Genomic DNA, 21,259 nt, shown 5'->3' on the forward strand with positions numbered 1-21,259 from the left:
GTGTTTCTACCACCACAGTGACACCATCTATCTTATCTAGCTTCATATATAATCTATGATCTCAAGGGACATGTAGGCACATGACTGGGGAAGTATAGCTTGCATAAAACAATGACACAGAGGTTTGAATATGGTCTCTGTATGATTCGAATTAAAAAAGGAGATTACTGATGCCATGAAAAGTGTTAAATAATACTCTTGTTTCAATGGGCAGAAGGTATGCTGACCATTCTGGTCAATCAGTAACACTATGTGGATATGTAATAACTTCTAAATAAGGCATGTTATTAGTCAGAATGCCCAGCAGGTTGCAAATTAATCGTAATTCATTCAGCTCCACCAGCTAAAACAATAAAGTGCTTTCAAATGAATGCGACTTTAATTATGGCCCAATAAAATGATAAGAGGTGAAATTATTACTCAATCGATGGTAACAACATTGCTGTGAAATAATCATGATTTGATTTGGTAAAAGCACAGCTTCCCTGCTTAAAATGGTCTTAAAAGGAAAAAGCAAATGGGGTGCTGCACTGTTATTTGTTTGAGTTTAAGATAAGTTGCGACCAAATAATATAATATAATTAGTGCTGTCAGCATTAATCTCGTTAAAATGACATTAACGCCATAACCGCATTAACGTGGCAAATCTCCGTTACCGAGTTAGCTCGTTAACGCGTTAGCGTATTATACACATGTTGTGTAGTTGGGCCATTTGCAGGCAGAGAAGTGATTAAAAAAACTAGACTGGCTTGCAAAGGGTTTTCATTTTTGTGCTTGTGCATCAAAAGTGCTGCTGTGTTTGCTTAGCAGCCACCAAGCAGAGTTCACTTGTGGTGTAAGTAAACATGTGAGCAGTAGTTCTGGAGCAGCAGATATCATTAGAGCTACAAAACACGCAGACGGTTTCCAAGATGGCAATATCAGCTTACAGCTTGTTCTCATTACAGGGCTTCTCTTACAGATCTGCCACGAGCTTACGGCGTAAACATGTTTACTGCATGTTTATTTCTCAGAGGCCTCCTGGCAGCCTATTTCAGGGTAAAACAAAACACCCTTGTGTGATTTGTTTTGATAAGATGTGTTATGTTTTAGCTCTGAAGGGAAATAGCAGATAAATTAATTTCCTTTTGACGGACTGCCTCGTACACTTACCAAATCCACCTAATTAATCAGTTCATGTTTTTCCCCTTATTGCACCTGTTAACCTGTGCTCAGCATATTGGTGGGAAGCCTTCATTAATGTCTTTCCTGTGAGCAGACAGCGAAAACAGTGATTCAGAGATTCACATGCTCAGACATCAATAAGTGCACTCTCAGGGGGGAAATGCCTTACGCGCTACATTTAGAAAAGCCATTTCCTTCCTTGGCTAAGAGCCAAGAAGCCCTTATCGGTGATTAAAGTTCCAGCCTTTTAGAGACCCAACAAGCTTTATGGGCAAATCATGGGCAGGAAAACAGTGTATTCATGCCAAAAAGCAACAATATAACCTCCTAAGAGAGGAAATGCTGTTTTATCAACGGCAAATGTCCTGATTTCTAAGTAATATCCCCTGTGGTGCTCTAGTAGCAAAGAGGAAAAACACTTGTTGACCCCTACAGAGACCACTCAATTCCTAGAAGTAGTACCTCCCACAGCTGGTGCTTCAGTATAGCTGGAAAGTGAGAGGAGTTATTTTTGGCTATGTGTGCTCTCAAAAGAAATGTACTATTTGCTCCAATGCTGTAGCTTGACCCAGATGAGCATATAAGGGGCCAAATGGAACAAGAAAGGAGGAAAGAAAGAGCATAAACACCCCTTAAGATGTGACAGAGCTATTGTAAAAGTTTTGTTACCTTAGGTGAAAAAAAAACAACTTTGAAACTTGAAACAGATAATGTTGACTTTTATTGTGAAACAAGAACAAAACTGTTAAAGCCGACTGATTGTTGACTATTTTTTAACTCTTTAAAATCCTCTAACTTTTTCCTCTGCTTTCATCATCATTACTTTGAAAGCCAGTTACATTTCTTAATTATTTCATTTATGTTTAACCGTTTCATTTTCAAAATGCTAGCGGAAATGCCAGATTGAGTGTGGTATTTTATGCCTCACTGGTTGCCTCAGATGTTACAGCCCTTTCTCATCTCCAGGGCATCAATTAGTGCCCCTTTGTCAAAACTACTGGTATGGCAGATGAAAAAAGGCACAAGTTGTCCTTTTGCATCTTGCCCTGATGCACCATGTTAAGGATTAATTGAGCCCAATTGGTCCCTCCCAACTCATTATTTCACAACAAACAGGGCCATTGTTGTGAAAGGGTGTGTTTAAATCCAAACCAGTCCTCTCCTAATCCTATCCATGGAGATTTTACCTAAACTCAGCAGTCGTTTTCAGTGCCAAATCTAACCAGTGAGTGGAATTAAAAGTAAAAAAAACACCAAAAACTAAAAAAAAACAAATTTCGTTAAAAGTTTAATAAACTATCATCTTGTCTTTATTTTTAGTTAGCACATACCTTAAACACTTCAAGCTGTAAGCTAATGATAGTTATATAAGAGCAGACGCATGCTGCTGCAATAAGCTGTACGCTTTACGTCCAGTGGATGCATGATCTGATTAGTCGACTATCAAAATAATTGTTTGTGGCAGCCCTAATTCATACAAGCACTTTTTTCTACACCTAAGGCCTTTTACACAAAGTCATACTCCAATGAACACATCGAAGAGCAACTTGGGGTTCAGTATCTAGGCCAAAGGTTACTTAGGCATGCAGTCTGGAGACTGGAGCAGCCAGCGATTGAACTGATTGGTAGATGACCCGCCTTCAAGCCATCCACTATTGATCCTGGAAACTGTTGTCTCTCAGAAGCAGTGATGTGAAAGGACACCTTGTGTGTAATGGGGAGACAAATTAAAATCTGCATTATAAAATCTGCCAGAATGAAAACGGTTTGGAATCAATCTGGCTGTGGTTATAAGGCTCCGTAAAGTTCAGCAAAACTCAAGGTTTTCCTTTTAAATTCATCTTGTAAATATGTATTTAAACTGAACTTTTAACATTGGACATGGTAATATAACTAAGAGGTTGGTTTAGAAGTAAAGTGATGCTGAGAATTAGCTAAATACAACCAGTTTGCATAGCCACCCTATCTTTGTTTAAGTGGCTTTTATACTGTCGGCATGACAACATAAAACACTGAGCACTCGCTATAAATATACCTGATGCAGAATCTGTAGGTAAACACCATATTTTTGGTACTGAGTAGCAAGATCATACAAACATTTGTGAAAGAATGGTTGTTTCTAAAGAGTTCTCTAAACTTTAAGTATAGTACTCTGATGAGACTGCTGCAAAAATTGAAATTTACCTCCTCTTAAATAATCAAAATTAACTGTAAGCGGTAATACGTTTTTATACACAAAGTGGAAGCATTTAGGACCCACAGCAATGGCAGACCAAGTAAAGTTACTGGATGGGATTGCCGAGCGCTGAAGGATATAAAGTGGTCCCTCGCTATAACGCAGTTCACCTTTTACGACCTCACTGTTTTGCAGATTATTTTGTGCAATTTTGCATGCTTTCTTTCTTTTTCTTTTGTTTACACGCATTGTGTTCTGCATCCTGATCGGCTGTAGACCATTGTCAATCAGACTCCTGCTGTGTCTCCTGTACAGTAGAGCAGGGCGATATGACCAAAACTATTTATCACGATATACATTTGAAAATTTGCGATAACGATATAACTGACGATATAATTGACACTAGACAAAATGCTTTGCAACTCCACATTTTATTAGGGCAAAAAAAATAAAATAAAATAAAAATCAATGTGTTTTCACTTAAACAAGCAGCTGTTTTTTATGTGCATTAAAGTTATATAAAAATGTAACAGTCCAAATGCAAATTCCTTGCTGACAGTTTAACCAAAAGGCATTTCCAGTGGAAATTGGCCGACATATCCTCAGCATAACCTTGTATAATATCCACAAAACTTAAAAAGACGTTATACACGCACAATACGGTAATATTATGTTGAAGCGCAGTACGTATCACTCCGCGAGGCTCCTGCCTACAATAGCAGGAGCCAATCCATCAAGCGGTGCGGGTTTCTAGCTTAGCAAAGTCGTACTAAAACATTTGACAGATTTTCGAGCGCCGTGTACGACATAAAATCGTTTCAAGGTCAGTAAACACAACCAGAATTCCTACATAAGGCACACGGGATTATAAGGGGCACTGTCGATTTTCAGAAAAATCAAAGGATTGATTTTAAGTGTGCCGTATTTTCCAAACAACACGGTAATAACGACGGCCCGCTAGCATGCTCTACCAAAAATAGTGCTTTGTTGTGTATCTGACGGATGAAAGCTAAACCAGTTCCACACCACTGAAGTTGCAGCATTTTTACAAACTAATTCTGGTTCATCCGTTTCATTCAACGATCCGCTTTCGCCCTTCTCATTCTCATTTCTTCTCATTCCGCTGCCATACTTTTTCCGTCATGTGCATATGAAAACAAAGGCACTGCGCATGCACGTTTTACCCATATTCTATCGCGATATTTCATTTTCTTATCATTGCCCAACAGTATAACGGTATTACCGTGAACAGTATGATATGGCCCAGCCCTACTGTACAGTACAGAATGCATTCAGCTTGTCAAATTTACATAATTCTTCGATCGCTAGCAGTGTGACTCTGAAGTGCTGTACTGTATGTTTGCACGTTTTCTCCCCAACAAACACAACAATGTCGACGAAATGTTTTGCACCATCAGATCTGAACTTTGAAAGTGTTTAAATAAGAGAGAAAAGTGTGAAAATGTTCATACCTGTCTGAGAAATGTGTATAAAGTGTGTAGTGAGCAGTTTTACAGCCTTAAAACATCTATAATAATTGTAAAAACTAAAGCTGGCTATTTCGCGGATTTCACCTATCGCGGGTTATTTTTAAGAACGTAACTCCCGCAATAAACGAGGGACCACTGTGCATAAACATCGCCAATGATCTGCTGAGTCAGCTACTGCAGAGCTAGAAATTCCTATGGATATAACATCAGCACAGAAACTGTGCAGTGGAAGCTTCATGGATTGGGTTTCTATGGCAGGGCAATTGCACGCAAGCATTACATCACAAAGCACAACACCAAATAGTGGCTATTATAGCTACAAAGAGGGTCCCAGTACCTTTGTCCATATAGTGTACATTTGCGTAAATACAATTTCAAGGCCTCTGGCTATATTTTGATGATGATTCAGCCTTTTTAAATTTATGTTGATTCTGAAAATCTTGTCTACACTAAAAAATTACAGTGTAGATTCTCATATTACACAATTAGATCACGAAGTTTATGTTGGTTCTGTAGATATTCCACCCACTGGACAAGCAGCCATTAACCATGGTGACACTAAACCAATAAGAATCCCTCCACAACATTTGAGATCACTGGAGTGAGTCAGAAATGTACAGGTCACTACAAGCTGGCTAGCGTGTTGCCAAATCTGTTTTTATAAAAGAACTCTTTTACTTGTGACTTCACTGTTTTCAATCAACAAGTTGTCCTCAGTCTCATTTTTTTTTTCTAGAGCAGCAAACACTCCTGTCAAAACACAGCGGCCTTGTAAAATCCCACCTAAAGGGTACTGAGCACAAAGAGGATAATAGCAAACAGCAGGAGATTATGTTCTCTGTCCACACCTCTGCTAACTTACTGAGTATTATGTAACAAGACAAAGCACCGGATGTCCGTGTGTGGCATAAATAGCCAGCACAGACATAGTTTATCACTGTGGATAAAACACAGCCTATGTGTCCACATACACAGCATTTCCACTTCCATTTGCGGAGTGTTTGGTAGAAAGCCAGGCCTCTACGAACTGAACAGCTTCCCATTGTTTAACAACAGCCGAGTGCTCTCTGTTCAGAATTCCTGGGAAGCCACTTCACTAGAAATCTGCTCTCTGCTCACCGAGGCTCTCTGTGAATGTGTTATGCAACCCATTTCATTTAAAGCCAAACCAGCTCAGTAAGTATGCAACTATTAGTATTTTACATTATACTAGGCTCAAAGTCTCCTGTGACCATTAAAAGCATCCTGATCTCTGGTAATACTTCCCCAGTTATTATGATGTTCCTCAATTTTTATTCCCACAAAACAGTTCAACAGCATCTGAAAATCTGGCTAGTAGAAGGCACCAGATGTCATAGCAGTAGAGTTGCAAAACACAACCAAAGGCACGAATTAATGTCATTTAATGACTGTGTTTTCAAACCTGAATCAGGTCTTCCACAGCTTTACAAACATGCATGCTGATTTATTGAAATAAATATTCAAAATCCTACCTGGTTCTGAGGCCGACTGCAGCACCGAAGCAGTGAGGATGTGAAGCACAAAGAGGAGCATGGTGAGAGTGGGAGCCATGGTGTGGAGCTGTGGAGGAGACATGTGGGTAATGTTAAGTTTCTCAGGGCAGTCCACCCAGCTGAACCACACAGCTGACGAAAGCCCAGCCCACTACCACCATTAAACCAGTACGCTCCCACCGGGGGCGTAACTAGATCTAAACCTCTGCTGAGGCACTGTTATTTAAGGCAAAGAATTTTTTTTCCTGGTTTACTAAAATATTCTATACCAGCTTCCCATGCTGAACTTATTACTACTTTGACTACTGCCACACTGCTGCAGGTGCTGTACATTAGTAACAATCTCTGTATGTTTATAGTTTCAGCTTGCTTGTAAGAAAATTGGATTAACTTTATTAAACTTTTGCACATTTGCATTCTTTTGCATTTTTTCTGCACAATAACTGATAAAAAAAATCCATGACTTGAGTAAAGATTCTAAAATAATATATAACGACCTAGTGCTTAAAGCATGTAGAAGACCAGCTGTACTGAAAACAAGAAAACACAAATATTATTTATCTCAGAAATCTCTGTCCTCCCCCTCTCTGTCTTCCTCTCTCCTTCTCTGTGCCAAGGTAACAGTGAAACAGAATTTATAACAATAAAGTCATACCAATATCCTAAATCAATACGGGCTGCTGCTGGCCATGAACAGGTAACATTCTTTTCACTTGTTCATACCTGGATCTGTAACTGTCCTATACTGTAAACAAACACTGAAGGTTAAAATTAGCCAGCCAGTGTTTTTGATGCTATTTAAACAGCAAATATGCTTAAGCAGAAACTTATTAAGTCACTTTAATCACCCTTCATCATCACAACAATTTGCACTTTTGCCTGCTAACGCTTCAGGTAAGACGTGTTTTAAATCCGCACCACTGATTTGTGTCATTAGATTCCCTCTTCATCTTCCTTCTGGGTTAGCGTTAGAAGTTAGCATTTTAGCATTATTTTCCAAACTATCATTGCTATTATTTTCAGGGCTACTATGGTTTTGGGAGTGCTTGAGCGCTCTAAAATTCTTTTCTGATTAGTTTTTATTTTTTATTTATTTTCAACATTTTGCCTTTAATTCAGTGTAGTTTCAGTTTGTTTGCTTGTTTCTGTTTAGCAGCTTTAGCTATTTATTAATTCTTATCTAGAACATTAGTAGAGGTGTTACAATAAGAACACAGAAGTTGTTGAAAGCAGTTGACTCATGGTTTTTGATTGGTTGAGTGGTTGCTGGAAGCTAACAAGCATCCGCCAGCCAGTTAGGGAATACACATTTTTCACTAGCAACCAGTGGTTGCCGGGGGCTCGCTGTATGACTGAGGCCTTTGTTAAATACACGGCTCAATTCCCCCAAAATGGATTAAGCCTCATCGTAGACTAACCCTTTTTTCAATAGAGTTGTCACAGATTTTTTTTCCTTTTAGTCTTTTAGGTTTAATCCGTGTTTGGGAAACTGGCTAGTAAAATTCTTTATAGTTAAGCTTTCAGTTTAAGAGTGAGTGACATTTTCAGATTCGTCCATCCACATGTCTAAGAAATTTCTGAGCTAACAAGCTAGCCCAGTGTCCATTTTAAGCTAGTTGCATGTTGCTTGTTTTTCCAGACACCACTACGTGCTACATCTTTTGCACTATCACAATTTAATGGATACATTTCTTGTTACCTGCATTAAACTCAAGAAAAGAATAAATGACTAAGTCTCATTCATCCACACTTCAAATCACTTTATTATATGAAGCTCAGAGTGCACAAAGAAAGCAGCAGCAGAAGCAGAAACTGCAGCTTCTTAACGCAACGAAATGATGAAGCAGTAAGACAGTTACACTCACTGGCACCTTAATTAGGTACACCTTGCTAGTGGTGACTTGGATCCCCTTTTTTCCTTTGAAAAACTGCCTTAATTCTTCACTGCATAGGTTAAACATGGTGCAAACATGGTGATAACATCGTGCAGTTGCTGCAGATTTGTTGGTTGAGTGGGAAAATCCCTTCAGATCAGCAGTTCCTGAAATACTCAGACCAACCCGTCTGGCACCAACAACGATGCCATGTTCAAAGTTACTTCAGTCACCTTTTCCCCCCCATTTCAATGCCCAGTCTGAATTTCAGCAGGTCATCTTGACCATGTTTATATGTCTAAATGCAGGTTTAGCAGATATGCATTAAAAAGCAGCTGAGCAGGTATACCTAACAAAGTGGCCAGTAAGTGCATATCCATAGCAGTATTTTAGCAGCTGTTCAAAACTGCAACCTGTTTAATGACATGTTTTTATTATCTTTTTTTGCTACACAAAGATGGGGATGAATGAGACAACACCAGTTATTCGAAAGCAGCAAGGACAAGCAGGTTAAGAAATGTGTTTTATTCATTATGCTTCTTGGTATTCACAAACAATCCATCTTTCTTGGAAAGGCATATTTCGAAATACTAAACAGATTTCTTCTGAACGTGACACCCAGCCAGTGGTGCTGGAGTCCTGCCAGCTCTTGTGAAATCCAACCTTACTACTTCTCTGGGCTTTGCGTAGCTCTTGTTTGCTGACATCAGTTGCAATTTTTTCGATGCCAAATTAATCTACCCAGAACTCACTTCTGTGAGCTTTGATTAGAGGTGTTAATGAGGGATGATAATAAAGGTCTTTTTGTATAAATATTTCTCACAAACACTTATTATAACATTTAAAAACTTAGCACTGCTCAGACTGTTGGAGCTTATAAATTTGTGCCAAGGAATTTTCAAAAGTTAAAGAAAACGCAAAACCACATATATGTTAGGATGAAGGCGGTATTTGTTGTAGGCCTTGTGAATGACACTGCACCACATACAACTCAGAAAACACTTTCAGTGGTTTCAAAACGTTTATCTTTTAATAATTTAACTCTTTCACAAATAAAGATCTTCTATGCATAATGATGAGTTTTCACACCTCAGATCAGGGATGTCAAACTCATTTTACACCGTGGGCTACATACTGCTTAAGTGGACCGGACCAGTGAAAGTCCTCCACATTTAATCCCTGACATATCCTAAAATAAGAAAAAGTGCAATTTAAACAGCATGTCTCAGTGTTTATACATGATAAAAAAAAAAAACATGTTGCTCTAGTAAATGAATGAAATGTGTCAGCATGACTTCTTAGGTTTAAACTGTAAGACATGAATGTGCAAAATTTTGGACACTGGGCCTCATGTTTGCGATCCCTGCCTCAGAACATATCAACAAAGATGTGGTTTGATCTCCATTCGAAGAGGCAGAGACCTTCTGATGCAAACCCATTCATGTTGTTCTCTAAGCCTGTTCAGCTTCGATCTACTTGAATGTTTCTCTGCCGTCTGCCGTCTTGCCAGTTTACCGTCTCCACTCTAATATATTCACTGCTATTTGTTGCCATGCTATTCAAAGATGTGCAGCAAGGTCATATTTCTTTCTTCAACTAAGCTCACTTTGGAGCATTGACTTTCTTAGACTTAATTTACAAATCACCCAATATTAATTTACTAAAGGTTTACTGAATGATATCAGGACTTAGGTACAAGTGTATTTTTGTATTCTTTTAACTTTAAATATTTATCAGAATTAGACACTTGCTTGGTTTACAGCAATCACTGATAACTTTCCTCCTTTTCTTTCAAACTCATTTTATACAGAACATCATTAAAAATGAAGAAAGTGACTGATAAATGCATCAGCTAGTTTCACACAATTAGATCGGGGTTATTCGATGTCAGTTTATCGAATTCCTCCCGTCTGACAATCTTGGATTTGCCTGAAAAAACAAAAGCTGCACTTACCGGGAATTATGCAAAATTTCAAGTCTCTACTGTGGTTAGTTTTCTACAGGCAGGGCTGTTTTTAGATGATTTTCTAGCATCGTTTTCAGAGGGCCCATTTGAAATCCCATTATCTAAAGTCCTTGAGCTTAACTTTTTTAGGATAAATACCTCACAGTATTGTTCTGAGAAAACAGATTCTCAGCAGCTAACACAGATTGGCCCTAAAATGTTTCAATATATGTGATCACTGACAGCAGATTTGGAAACCTGCAGATACCACACTTCTATAGGTAAATCACACATAACCTTTAATTTATAAAGTGGAGTCAAAATGCACACAGTAGTGTAAGTTAGTGTTTACCTCTGTTTGTCTACACGGAGTTAAGAAAGTGGTTTCTTACATGTGTAGTTTTTTTGAGGGTTTTTTTTTTTTTTTAACTCATGCTCTTCCAGACTAAACTTTGCTCACAGCTGCAGAGGTCAGAGCCTGTTAAATAAACACACCTGGGCTCCGCTACCATGTTCAAGGCCAATACCAGGTTCTAGAGAAGCTTATCATAACTTTTTAACATGTATTCAGGGCCTCGTTGTACCGGTGTTTTCACAAACAGACATCATTTCAGTTTTCATAATCTTTATGAGCCTTAGTTATGTCTAATGATCAGGCTTGATTGCCCTGTGTCCAACAGCAGCAGTAATTATAATGGGGACAAAGGAGGAAGTACACAAAGTATTCTCAGTGCTTCACTTGTTCCACATTTTTTCATGTTACAGCCTTATTCCAAAATGGATTAAATTCCTTTTTCACCTCAAAATTCCACACACACTACCAAATAATGACAACGTAAAAAGAAAACAGCTTGAAATTCTTGAAGTTTTTGTGTATAATCACACAAATATATTGCTAATTAGTGAAAGCATTATTTTAAAAAAATAACTAGCATTTAATAGAATCTGATATGATTGCAATTTTTAACACTGTGATATATTATATGTTTATGCTAACATATACTGCGATTTATCATGGGTTTTTTTTTCCAACTGCAAATGATTCCCCTCAAAGTTACATTTTGTCAGTATCTGTTTTATCTAATAAGATTAAATTATCTCATGTCAAGTCTTTATTTTGCTCCCCAACCTTGTCACTAAAAAGTGTTGCCCACAGACAGAGTCAGAGCCATCACTCTGAGATTGAATGGGTCAAGTTGGCAAATACATCCAACCTGTTTGTGATAATACAGTAACTAACTGTGAGAAATTATTTAAGATCATAAATCTGTTTATGCTTGAAACTAGGGCTGGGCGATATGGCCTAAAATCCGTATCACAGTATAATCTGAAGCATGTGCGGTAACGATATATATCGCGATATATTCTTTTCCTTTGTATACCGTGTTTTCCGCACTATAAGGTGCGCTTAAAATCCCTTAATTGTCTCAAAAATCGACAGTGCACCTTATAATCCACTTTATCTATGAATTCTGGTTGTGATTACTGACCTCGAAACCAATTTTATGTGGTACAAGCGCTCAAAAATCTGTAAAAATGTTTTAGAACGACTTTGGTAAGCTACGAAGCACCACTTGATGGATTGTGGGAGCATTACAACTACCATAGTCAGGAGCCTCGCGGAGTAATCTGGGTCCAAAACTCCGTCTGCTTCAGGTCCCAAAGTCAAACGAACACTGCGGCATCACTGAGAGTTAAAAACTGTCTAAATTTTTCATCTTTAGTATAATGATCAGCGTTGCTGCTTTACCAAGTGTAGCAATTAAGTTTAACATCCAAGCATGAAAACAGAATTTATTAAATTTAACAGAGTTAGAAGTTAGCAGGAAGTTAGCTCGCTAGTTTCCACCTAAACATGATATTGCATGTTCTGACTGAGAGATTTCTGAAAAATTAAAACATACAGCTCTGCTATCACTTCCAGCATAAATGAAGACAGAAAACTAAACAACAGTGACTTTTGTAGAGTTAGTGAAGTTGGACTAGCTGGTATATAATGATGTGCTACGTGACCACTAGCGACACAGCTATTTTAGCATAACAAACACAGTGAAGCTAGAGGATGAACGCTAACTTTTTCCACTCGATAAAAGTTAACGTGAGGGTTCCTGATGGTTAGAGACAAATGCAATTGCATGGCATGATGCTTTAAATGGACCAAACTTCAGTCAGGAGAACAACTGAGATAATCCATCCACAATACGAGGTTAGTCATTAATATACTGCAACATGGGAATAGAGCAGCTGCGAGAGAATTCAACATTGATGAATCAATGGCACGGAAGTGAAGCGCAGTTTTTGGTTTTCCTCATATTCCAAAACGTGCTTCTTCTCTTTGCTATTACTGCCAAACGGCATAATTTGCAGATGATATTGCTTGCAGCCACTGCGATGCTTTCGACCAAAACAGGCTTGATGACACCATCAACATGTGCTATCGAGGTAGAGTGGTATAGTCAAAATCTCTACCGTTGGCCAAATTCATATTGTTTCTACCGTATACCGTTTATACCGCCAGTTTAAATGAGCTTTGGACGAGAGAAGATGGCAGTGTTTCTGGATCATGTTTACCTCTTTGCATGAACAAATGCATTAACCTGCATTTGTGGATGACACAGTGACCTGTGCTCACAGACAGTGGTTTCAGAATCATGCCTATTTTTAATGCAGTGCTGTCTGTGGGACTATAGATCACAGTATCCAATACTGATTTTCAGTCTTGGCGCTTGCACACAGAGATTTCTCCAGATCTTTTAATGGCATCATGCAATGTGGATGATGAGATATTAAACCCTTGGTCATTTTATACTGAGGAACTAAAACTGTTTCACAATTTGTAAGCACAGCTTTAACTCCATTTTCCAGCCCTTTTAAAACTACTCATACTTGTCTTGAAATTATGCATTTTCTCAGTTTAAACATTTCAGGACCTTAAAAAAAATGAAAACAAAACAGTAAAATATCTTTTGGGTGAGACTGCATTGGGTTTTTTTTTGTTTTTTTTTTAACTAGGACAGGGCTGTCAGATTTGATGAAAACAGGAAACTTAACACCGTGACAGGCAGGGAAATTCCACCTTAGGTTTAAGACTTTAAAGCTTTGCACTCAGTTACTTCACAAAACATTCAGCCACGTTCAAATGAGATTTTATACCTGCAAATAAGAAGAGAATTTTCTCATTAAGAAAAGCCTCTTAGTTCAATATTTGATGGAAGTCAGTTTTTCCCTTCAGCTTCGAGATGTTTTGGAAAGACATTCTTCTCAGCACATCATCTCCAGCACCACCCTCCATTCATTAAAAACCAGACTTTCTTCTAATTCTTCAAACTGGTCTGAGGAATAGTTCTCCAGGATGTCACTCACATTCAGTGCAGTCCTTGTATCCGATCATTTTCAGAGGAATTTTGTTTTATTTGTTTGTTTGTTTAAACAGTATCTAAAAGTCATGCTGTAAAGAAATAGGAAAAATTCCAGCAAGACCTGACACAGGACCTGAAAGATACATCTGTGTCCTCAGCAGATCCATCTACTGTTCACTGAAGCTTCTCAGAAATTGTCTCAGTGTAAGGTTTGTTATCAAGAAGCCATTCCAAGGGAAACAGGGAAAAAATACTGAAGTATGCCATAATATACAAGAACTGGAATAAAAACAGTGACAACAGGTCTTATGAAACCAAATTTATAGTTCAAATTGTTGTCATGGAGTTCAGAAAAGAGGAGCTTTGTCATTGTGTTGAGGCTCTGTCATGGTTTGGGGCTAAATTTGCAGTGTTGGGGATATTGTTAAAGTTGATTAGGAAATTATGAATGAAGAAAGTACAGTAAGATTTTGATCTACCATTCTGATTCCATCTGGAAGGCATCTGATATGCTTAATTTTTCAGCATGACAGTCTCAAACACACTGCCAGTGCAGTAAAAGCAGACCTGGATAGAAAAGAGCTTTGAACGTTCCTTGAGAGACCCGGAGAAGTAGTCCTGAAAACTACATAAAGAAATTACAAGAATAATTGCATTTGCATGTTTCAATAAATCTCTGCACCTACTTCCTATTTTCCTGATAAAATACAGAGACATTGTCAACCTTAGTTCTTAGCATTCTCCCCAGATGATTCAGTTTTTGACTCATTCAGTTAGAGAATCTTCTTCCTGGAAATCCAAGAGTCCTCCAGCACAGCAAGTACTCCAGATGACCGCTAAAGCTCTGTTAGAGTGGTAGAGGCATCCCAGGCTATTTTGAGGCCCTAGTTACTACTGGTGGCCCTAAATATCTTTTGTTTTTGAGTTATTGAGGCCAACGTGTTCACAGGAACCCTCAGAGCTTTAGAAACGGTTTCATACCCTCTCCCTGATCCGCACCTAGCCACAGGTTTTAACGGTTTTTGTCCTGACATGCAGCGTTAATTATAGGAGCTTAAATGCACACTTTTGAATGTCTCTAAACTATTATGTCTAGTCCCCTAAGGTTGCCACAAGAGGAGCCTAGACAGGTTCTAGATGCATTTTCAAAAATTGCTGATTCAAACAAGATGCATCTGATGCCACTTTAAATTCAGAGTCATATAATCACATAGTGCTGTGCCAAACTTTTGAGTCAACCCTCATTTCTAACTTTCATATTATCAAAATATATTTTCACTACATGTTAGCTGAAGATATTAAAAATGGAATGCGCTGCAATTCATCATATTGTAGGAGTTAATTATTTCCCTTTGTAACGTTCCTAAAATCCATGAGGCATTTGGAGTATTTCATTTTTAGGTTTTCAAGTTACAAGTAGTGTCATTGCCAAACATTTGATTATTTTTTAATTGTTTTTCCAATAATCAACGAATTGATTAATATGTGCTTCTTCTTATTATGTATCTCCCCCAAAGTTCTGTTTTGTGTGACAATCCAAAAAGTAAACTTTTTTTTAGGTTTCGTAAAGATCTAAAACCCCAAAATTGCTCAGTTTACTCATTTAAGACGAAGGAAAGGAGAAAATCCCCACGAAAAGACACATGAAAAGAAAACCACACGACTAGAGAATTTTTGCTTGGAAACATTACATAGCTTAATTGATTAATTAGTATTTTCTCAAAATAATAATAATAAATAACCAAAGTAAAAATTAAATTAGTATTAAAGTAGTTCTAAACAAAAGTAATGAGCAGGTGGCAGCACCCTTACAAACCCCGTTTAGTCCCAGAATAATGACTTCTTGGTTTGTTTACACAGTCGGAGTTGTGTCCTTTCCCCTCTTCAGGCTAACCTCATGAAAACGTGAACGAGAAGCTCTGACAGTATCACACACAACACAAGCAAGGCTTAATCTACTGCGTGTGGGATTCCCAGATCCACTGGTGGCTTTTAGATCCGCGTGGGTTACAACACACATATGTAACTCACCGCAGTGTGCTCGGTCCTGGAGGTCTCACTGCTGTCCTGGGTAAAGCTGTAGCAAAGGCGAACGCATGCAAGAAGAAAAAAAAAAACTAAAACTCCTACTTCGCTCAGGAAAAAATGACCTCCGGATTATCTCTGCTGCGAGCCGTGATGGTTTTTATGTTACTTTTATTTTTGTATTTGTTCACAGAATGCGGGATGAGCTGGCAGCGCTGTCGAAGAACGCCTCGCTGTGTGTCAGTCGGCAGCAGCTGTGATGTGTTTACGCTGTGGAGAAGCAAAGAGTGGCGCCATCTACCGGTGGAGTCTGAGAACAGCAGGAAAACAGTGAGAAAGCGCTTACAGGACACTTTATTAGGTACACCTTGCTCCTGTCTGTCTTCATGGCTCTGTGGGATTTAGATGTGGTGACTGTGGAGGCCATTTACGCACAGTGAAGTCATTTTCATGTCCATGAAACCAGTTTGAGACATGGTGTGTTCTCCTTTGTGCTCATAAAGGGATGGGCAAGGTTAGCAACGATCAGGTAGGCTGTGCTGGTAAATGATCCAGGGATCCATGTTGTTTATGCCAAATTCTGAGCCTTCCATCCAAATGTCACAGCAGAAATCTATTTTGGTGAGCCTGTGTGGATTGTAGCTTCAGTTTCCTGTTCACAGCAGACAAGAGCGGCACCTGGTGTGGTCTTCTGCTCCTGTAGCCCATCTGCCTCAAAGTTTTGCATAAGAACCACATGTGATGCTTGTCTGCACACTTTGGTTGTAATGATGGGTCATTTGAGTTTCTGATGTCTTGCGGTTGAAGCAGTGTGGCCATTTTCCTGTGAACTCTGTCATCAACAAGTACCTTTTTTTTTTTTTACCAGAGAAAAGGACTTGTGACCCAGAGAACTGCCACTTACTCAGTGTCCTCTCTGTAAATTCGAGAGATGGTTGTGTGGGAAAACTAGATCAGTAGTTTCTGAAATACACACAACAGCCTGCCCCTCTTGACCATTTCTACATGCCTAAGTGTACTGAGTTGGTGTCACAAATACTGAGATCCTATATGTTAGGGCAAGAGAAGAACATGCTGGGAAATTTAGGAGAAGTGGACATTTGCTATTTATTTTTCCCAAATTTGCCTTGTTGGCAGCTTTTGTCTTGTAAAGTTTTTTTCTCATGAAATTTTCAGGTTTTTCTAATAACTTTGTCACATATTTAACAATAAATCTGCATTTGTTCTCATTAATTCAATTTAGTCAATATTGTCAAATATTGACTAAATATAAACGTGGCAATTTTTTTCTTGCAAAATGCAAAAAATTGCCACGTTTTTTCTCAATTTGCTGTTTTTGTGTTTCTCAATTTCTCCTAAATATGACACTTTTTGTCTCCTGAATATGACCAAATTCATATTTTTTCATGTGAATTTGCTAGATCTTTATTTTTTCCCTATATATTTCTATTTTTTTTGAGTAAGTAATATACCAATTTTTTTCCAAAACATTTGCCTTATTTCTTCCCAATTTAACAATTTTTCTTGTTGATTTACAAAATTTACAAAAAAACTAAACCTTTTAGTATTTTCTTAGTCTTAGTCTCCTTTGCAATAATCATAAGTGCATCATGTGCATTTGTCTCTATTTGTTTTATAAAAAATGTCAATATTTTTCTGTCAATGTTGAAAATGCTCTGGAAAAAATGGATAACACAGTATCATCTAAACAATTCAATATATTTACGTGATTACGTGCATTAGTCAACCTTTTTAATAAAGCTCTTACAGCTAATTGGTAGCTGCCATGTGTGCTGAGAGAAACTGTGAGAGAAACTTAACAAATGGCTGAAAAAAGCTCAGCTTCAGCTTGGACTCTACACGTGGACTAACAGAGCGAATGCCTCCCAGCCTGTGGAGTCACATTTCAGTGCTTTTTCATTCAGCAGTACATGTGAGTCCTTACCCAATCATATGTCAGCTACAGCTTGTTTTTGACCCTGTCCTCAGACCACCCCTCAAACCACCCAGCACTCTCCACATGCTGGGTGGTTTGATGGTAACATATAGGATCTCATAGCACACACAGAGACACACACATATTCTGCAGTTTTGATATTTGAGATAGGACACAAACTCAGTCAATATAGGTGAAAAGTTATGGTTGTAAAAGAAGCCTGCTGTTAGTGATATTAGACTCTCAGGGGAAGAGGATACAAAATCACAGAACACCCTGTTAATTTAATATGTTGAAATTTTCACCAGGTATATACTTAGACTGCTCTTACAGTTCAGTCACAGTAACTCAAAGAATCTCATAAAAATTATTATCATCAGTATCATCATGATTTGGAGCTGCTTTGTTTTTGGTCGGATGAAGAGCAGATGTGGTTGAAACTTTACCAAGATGCATTAAATAGGTTGACTTTTTTTCATATGTTGATGTATTTTAAAGTAAGAATCCTGAATTTATTCCAATAGAGATGGTTTAGACATGTGCAGGGGAAGGGTGGTGGATATATTCAGGAGGAAAAGAGAAAGGCAGCAGAGGAGGTTCATGGATGTGGCGAAGGAGGACGTGCATAGGGTTGGTGTGGCAAAGGAAGATGCAAGAAGAGAGTGAGGTGAAGGAAGAGGATTTGCTGTGGTGACCGCTAAATGGAACTGCCGAAAGAAGAAGAAGAAGAAGATGTGTTTGGCATAACTTACAGAGGTTCAATAAAGACGTCCCCAAAATATTTAACAATTATCTCTATACTAGTTTTTTGTTTTGTTTATTGTTGCATACATGCCTTCTTATTTTGGAGGTTTGTGCATTTATATTAACAATGCTTGGTGCATGAACTCCACTACTACTGAGAGTCACTGCTCACCTAATGCGGAGTTTTTAATGGTCAAATGCAGACCTTATTATCTCCCCAGAGAACTCACTTCGATCATACTCACTGCCGTGTATATACCCCCCGACGCTAATGCTAGGTTGGCCATGAAAGAACTTTCTGCAGCCATTAACAAACACCAGAATAAACACCCCGAGGCTGCTTTTATTGTTGCTGGCGACTTCAACCACACCAACTTAAAGACAGTCCTCCCCAGATTCCACCAACATGTCTCCTGCCACACCAGAGGAGACAAGACTTTAGACCATGTGTATTCCAACCTGGCTGGAGCCTACAAAGCCACACCCTTCCCCCACATTGGACAATCGGACCATCTCTCCCTGTTCCTCACACCTAGGTATTCACCACTCATCCAACGTGTGAAACCTGCTGTGAGGACAATTAAAGTGTGGCCAGAGGGGACAGACGCAGTGCTCCAGGACAGATTTAAAAACACAGACTGTAATATGTTCACCCACACAGACCTGGACCAGTACGCCTCATCTGTACTGGATTACATCTCCGAAACCACAGACAGTGTCACCACCCAGAAACGGATCACCATGTACCCCAACCAGAAGCCTTGGATGAACCGGGATGTTCGTCTCCTCCTGAAGGCCCGCAACACTGCCTTTAGGTCAGGAGATGCACATGCCTACAGCACAGCCAGGGCTAATCTAAAGAAGGGCATCAAAAAAGCCAAACACCATTACAAAAAGAAGGTAGAAGAACACTTCTCCAACTCCAACCCCCGACGCATGTGGCAAGGACTCCAGACCATTACAGACTACAGGACCACCAAACCCTCCCCCGCATCCTCTGATGTCTCCTTCCTCAACGAGCTCAACAATTTTTATGCTCGTTTTGAGCGAGGGAACCCCACAACCACAACCAAAGCAGACATGACGCCAGACCACCAACCTCTGACTCTCTCCCCCACCGATGTAGGAGCGGTGCTGAGCAGGATCAATGTCCACAAGGCTGCAGGCCCTGATGGCATCCCCGGGCGTGTTCTCAGAGCGTGTTCTGGGGAGCTTGCAGGAGTGCTCACAGACATATTCAATCTGTCCTTGGCCCACGCTGTGGTACCGGCCTGCTTCAAATCCACCTCCATCGTCCCGATACCCAAAAACTCCAACCCATCTTGCCTCAATGATTACCGCCCAGTAGCACTCACCCCCATCATCACTAAGTGCTTAGAGCATCTGGTCCTAGCACACTTCAAATCCTGTCTCCCCCCCACCCTGGACCCCCACCAATTCGCATACCGCCAGAACAGGAGCACAGAGGATGCAGTCTCCATCGCACTGCACTCTGTCCTCTCACACCTGGACAACAACAACACCTACGCCAGAATGCTGTTTATAGACTTCAGTTCAGCATTCAATACAATCCACCCCTCACAACTCATCAGGAAACTGACAGACCTGGGCATCAGTTCCCTCATCTGCAAATGGTTACTGGACTTCCTGACCAACCGCCCCCAACATGTCCGGCTGGATAACCGCTGCTCATCTACAATCACGATGAACACCGGTGTACCACAAGGCTGTGTGATGAGCCCTTTCCTCTACTCCCTCTTCACCCACGACTGCAGACCTGCTGATGGTTCCAACACCATCATTAAGTTTGCAGATGACACCACGGTGTTTGGCCTCATCAGTGACAACGATGAGGCCGCCTACAGGGAGGAGGTGGATCGTCTGGCTGAGTGGTGCGACACAAACAACCTGCTGCTTAACACCGAGAAGACCAAGGAGCTCATCGTGGACTACAGGAGGAATGCTGACCCACATCCACCCATCCACATTAAGGGAACGGCTGTGGAGCGTGTGAGCAGCTTCAAGTTCCTGGGTGTCCACATCTCCGAGGATCTCACCTGGACGACCAACTGCTCCAAGCTGGTCAAGAAGGCTCACCAGCGCCTCTTCTTCTTGAGGACTCTGAGGAAGAACCACCTGTCCTCAGACATCCTGGTGAACTTCTATCGCTGCACCATCGAGAGCATCCTGACCAACTGTATAACAGTCTGGTATGGGAACCGCTCTGCCTCGGACCGGAAGGCGTTGCAGAGGGTCGTGAAAACTGCCCAGCGCATCGCCGGAGCACCACTTCCTGCCATTCCTTCCACATCTACAGGAAGCGGTGTCTGAAAAGGGCTGGGAAAATCATCAAAGACCCCAGTCACCCATCACATGGACTCTTCACCCTCCTGCCCTCTGGGAGGCGCCACAGGAGCCTCCGGACTAAGACCACCAGGTACCGGAACAGCTTCTTCCCCACAGCTGTCAGACTCCTGAACTCTGCCTCCTGACATCTGACCCACGTTAAACTCATGGACTGAACATACACACACCCACAATGGACAACTGTACCCTCAAACACACAATAATAACATGGACTGAACCACCACTCACAACCACTAGCACTTTATATACCTCTGTAGAAACTATCTACACCCTCACTTATCTTAACTGCACTACTGTATAGCTCTGTGTAAATAATCATTCTGTACATTCGATAATCTTTAATCCTACAACTGTTTACAACTTGCATAGTTCCCATTTCTGTATAGCTGTATATCTCAGATTCTGTAAAGTTATTTATTTCATATTCTGTATAGTTTTTCATATTTATATCCTGTCCATATTCTGTACATAGCTTGTACTCACTACAGCCTGTACATACTTATAGTTATAGAATATTCACAACATACTTCATACCGTGTACATTATAACATACCATAATAGACCCATTTCTGTAATATACTCACATATCTGTATTATTGCTAATATATATTGTAATATATCTATATCACTAAAGCACTTCTGGATGGATGCAAACTGCATTTCGT

At 39.8% G+C, this 21,259-nt stretch overlaps 1 protein-coding gene across 2 annotated transcripts in view; it reads right to left on the reverse strand.

Annotated features, from left to right (window-relative positions):
- Positions 1–15,912, reverse strand: part of ghrb (growth hormone receptor b) — a 31,614-nt gene extending 15,702 nt beyond the window's left edge. Inside the window, exons 1-2 of one of the 2 annotated variants that reach the window (XM_040000927.1) lie at positions 15,554–15,912; positions 6,324–6,411 (exon numbers count right to left, since the gene is read on the reverse strand). In XM_040000927.1, coding sequence (XP_039856861.1) covers positions 6,324–6,402 — 79 coding nt within the window. In that variant the 5' untranslated portion in view covers positions 6,403–6,411; positions 15,554–15,912. The other variant, XM_040000928.1, reaches the window with a different exon arrangement.
- Positions 15,913–21,259: the final 5,347 nt, after the last annotated feature.

This window comes from Simochromis diagramma, unplaced genomic scaffold, assembly GCF_900408965.1.
Source record: "Simochromis diagramma unplaced genomic scaffold, fSimDia1.1 OVJJ01000596.1, whole genome shotgun sequence".
Taxonomy (NCBI): domain Eukaryota; kingdom Metazoa; phylum Chordata; class Actinopteri; order Cichliformes; family Cichlidae; genus Simochromis; species Simochromis diagramma.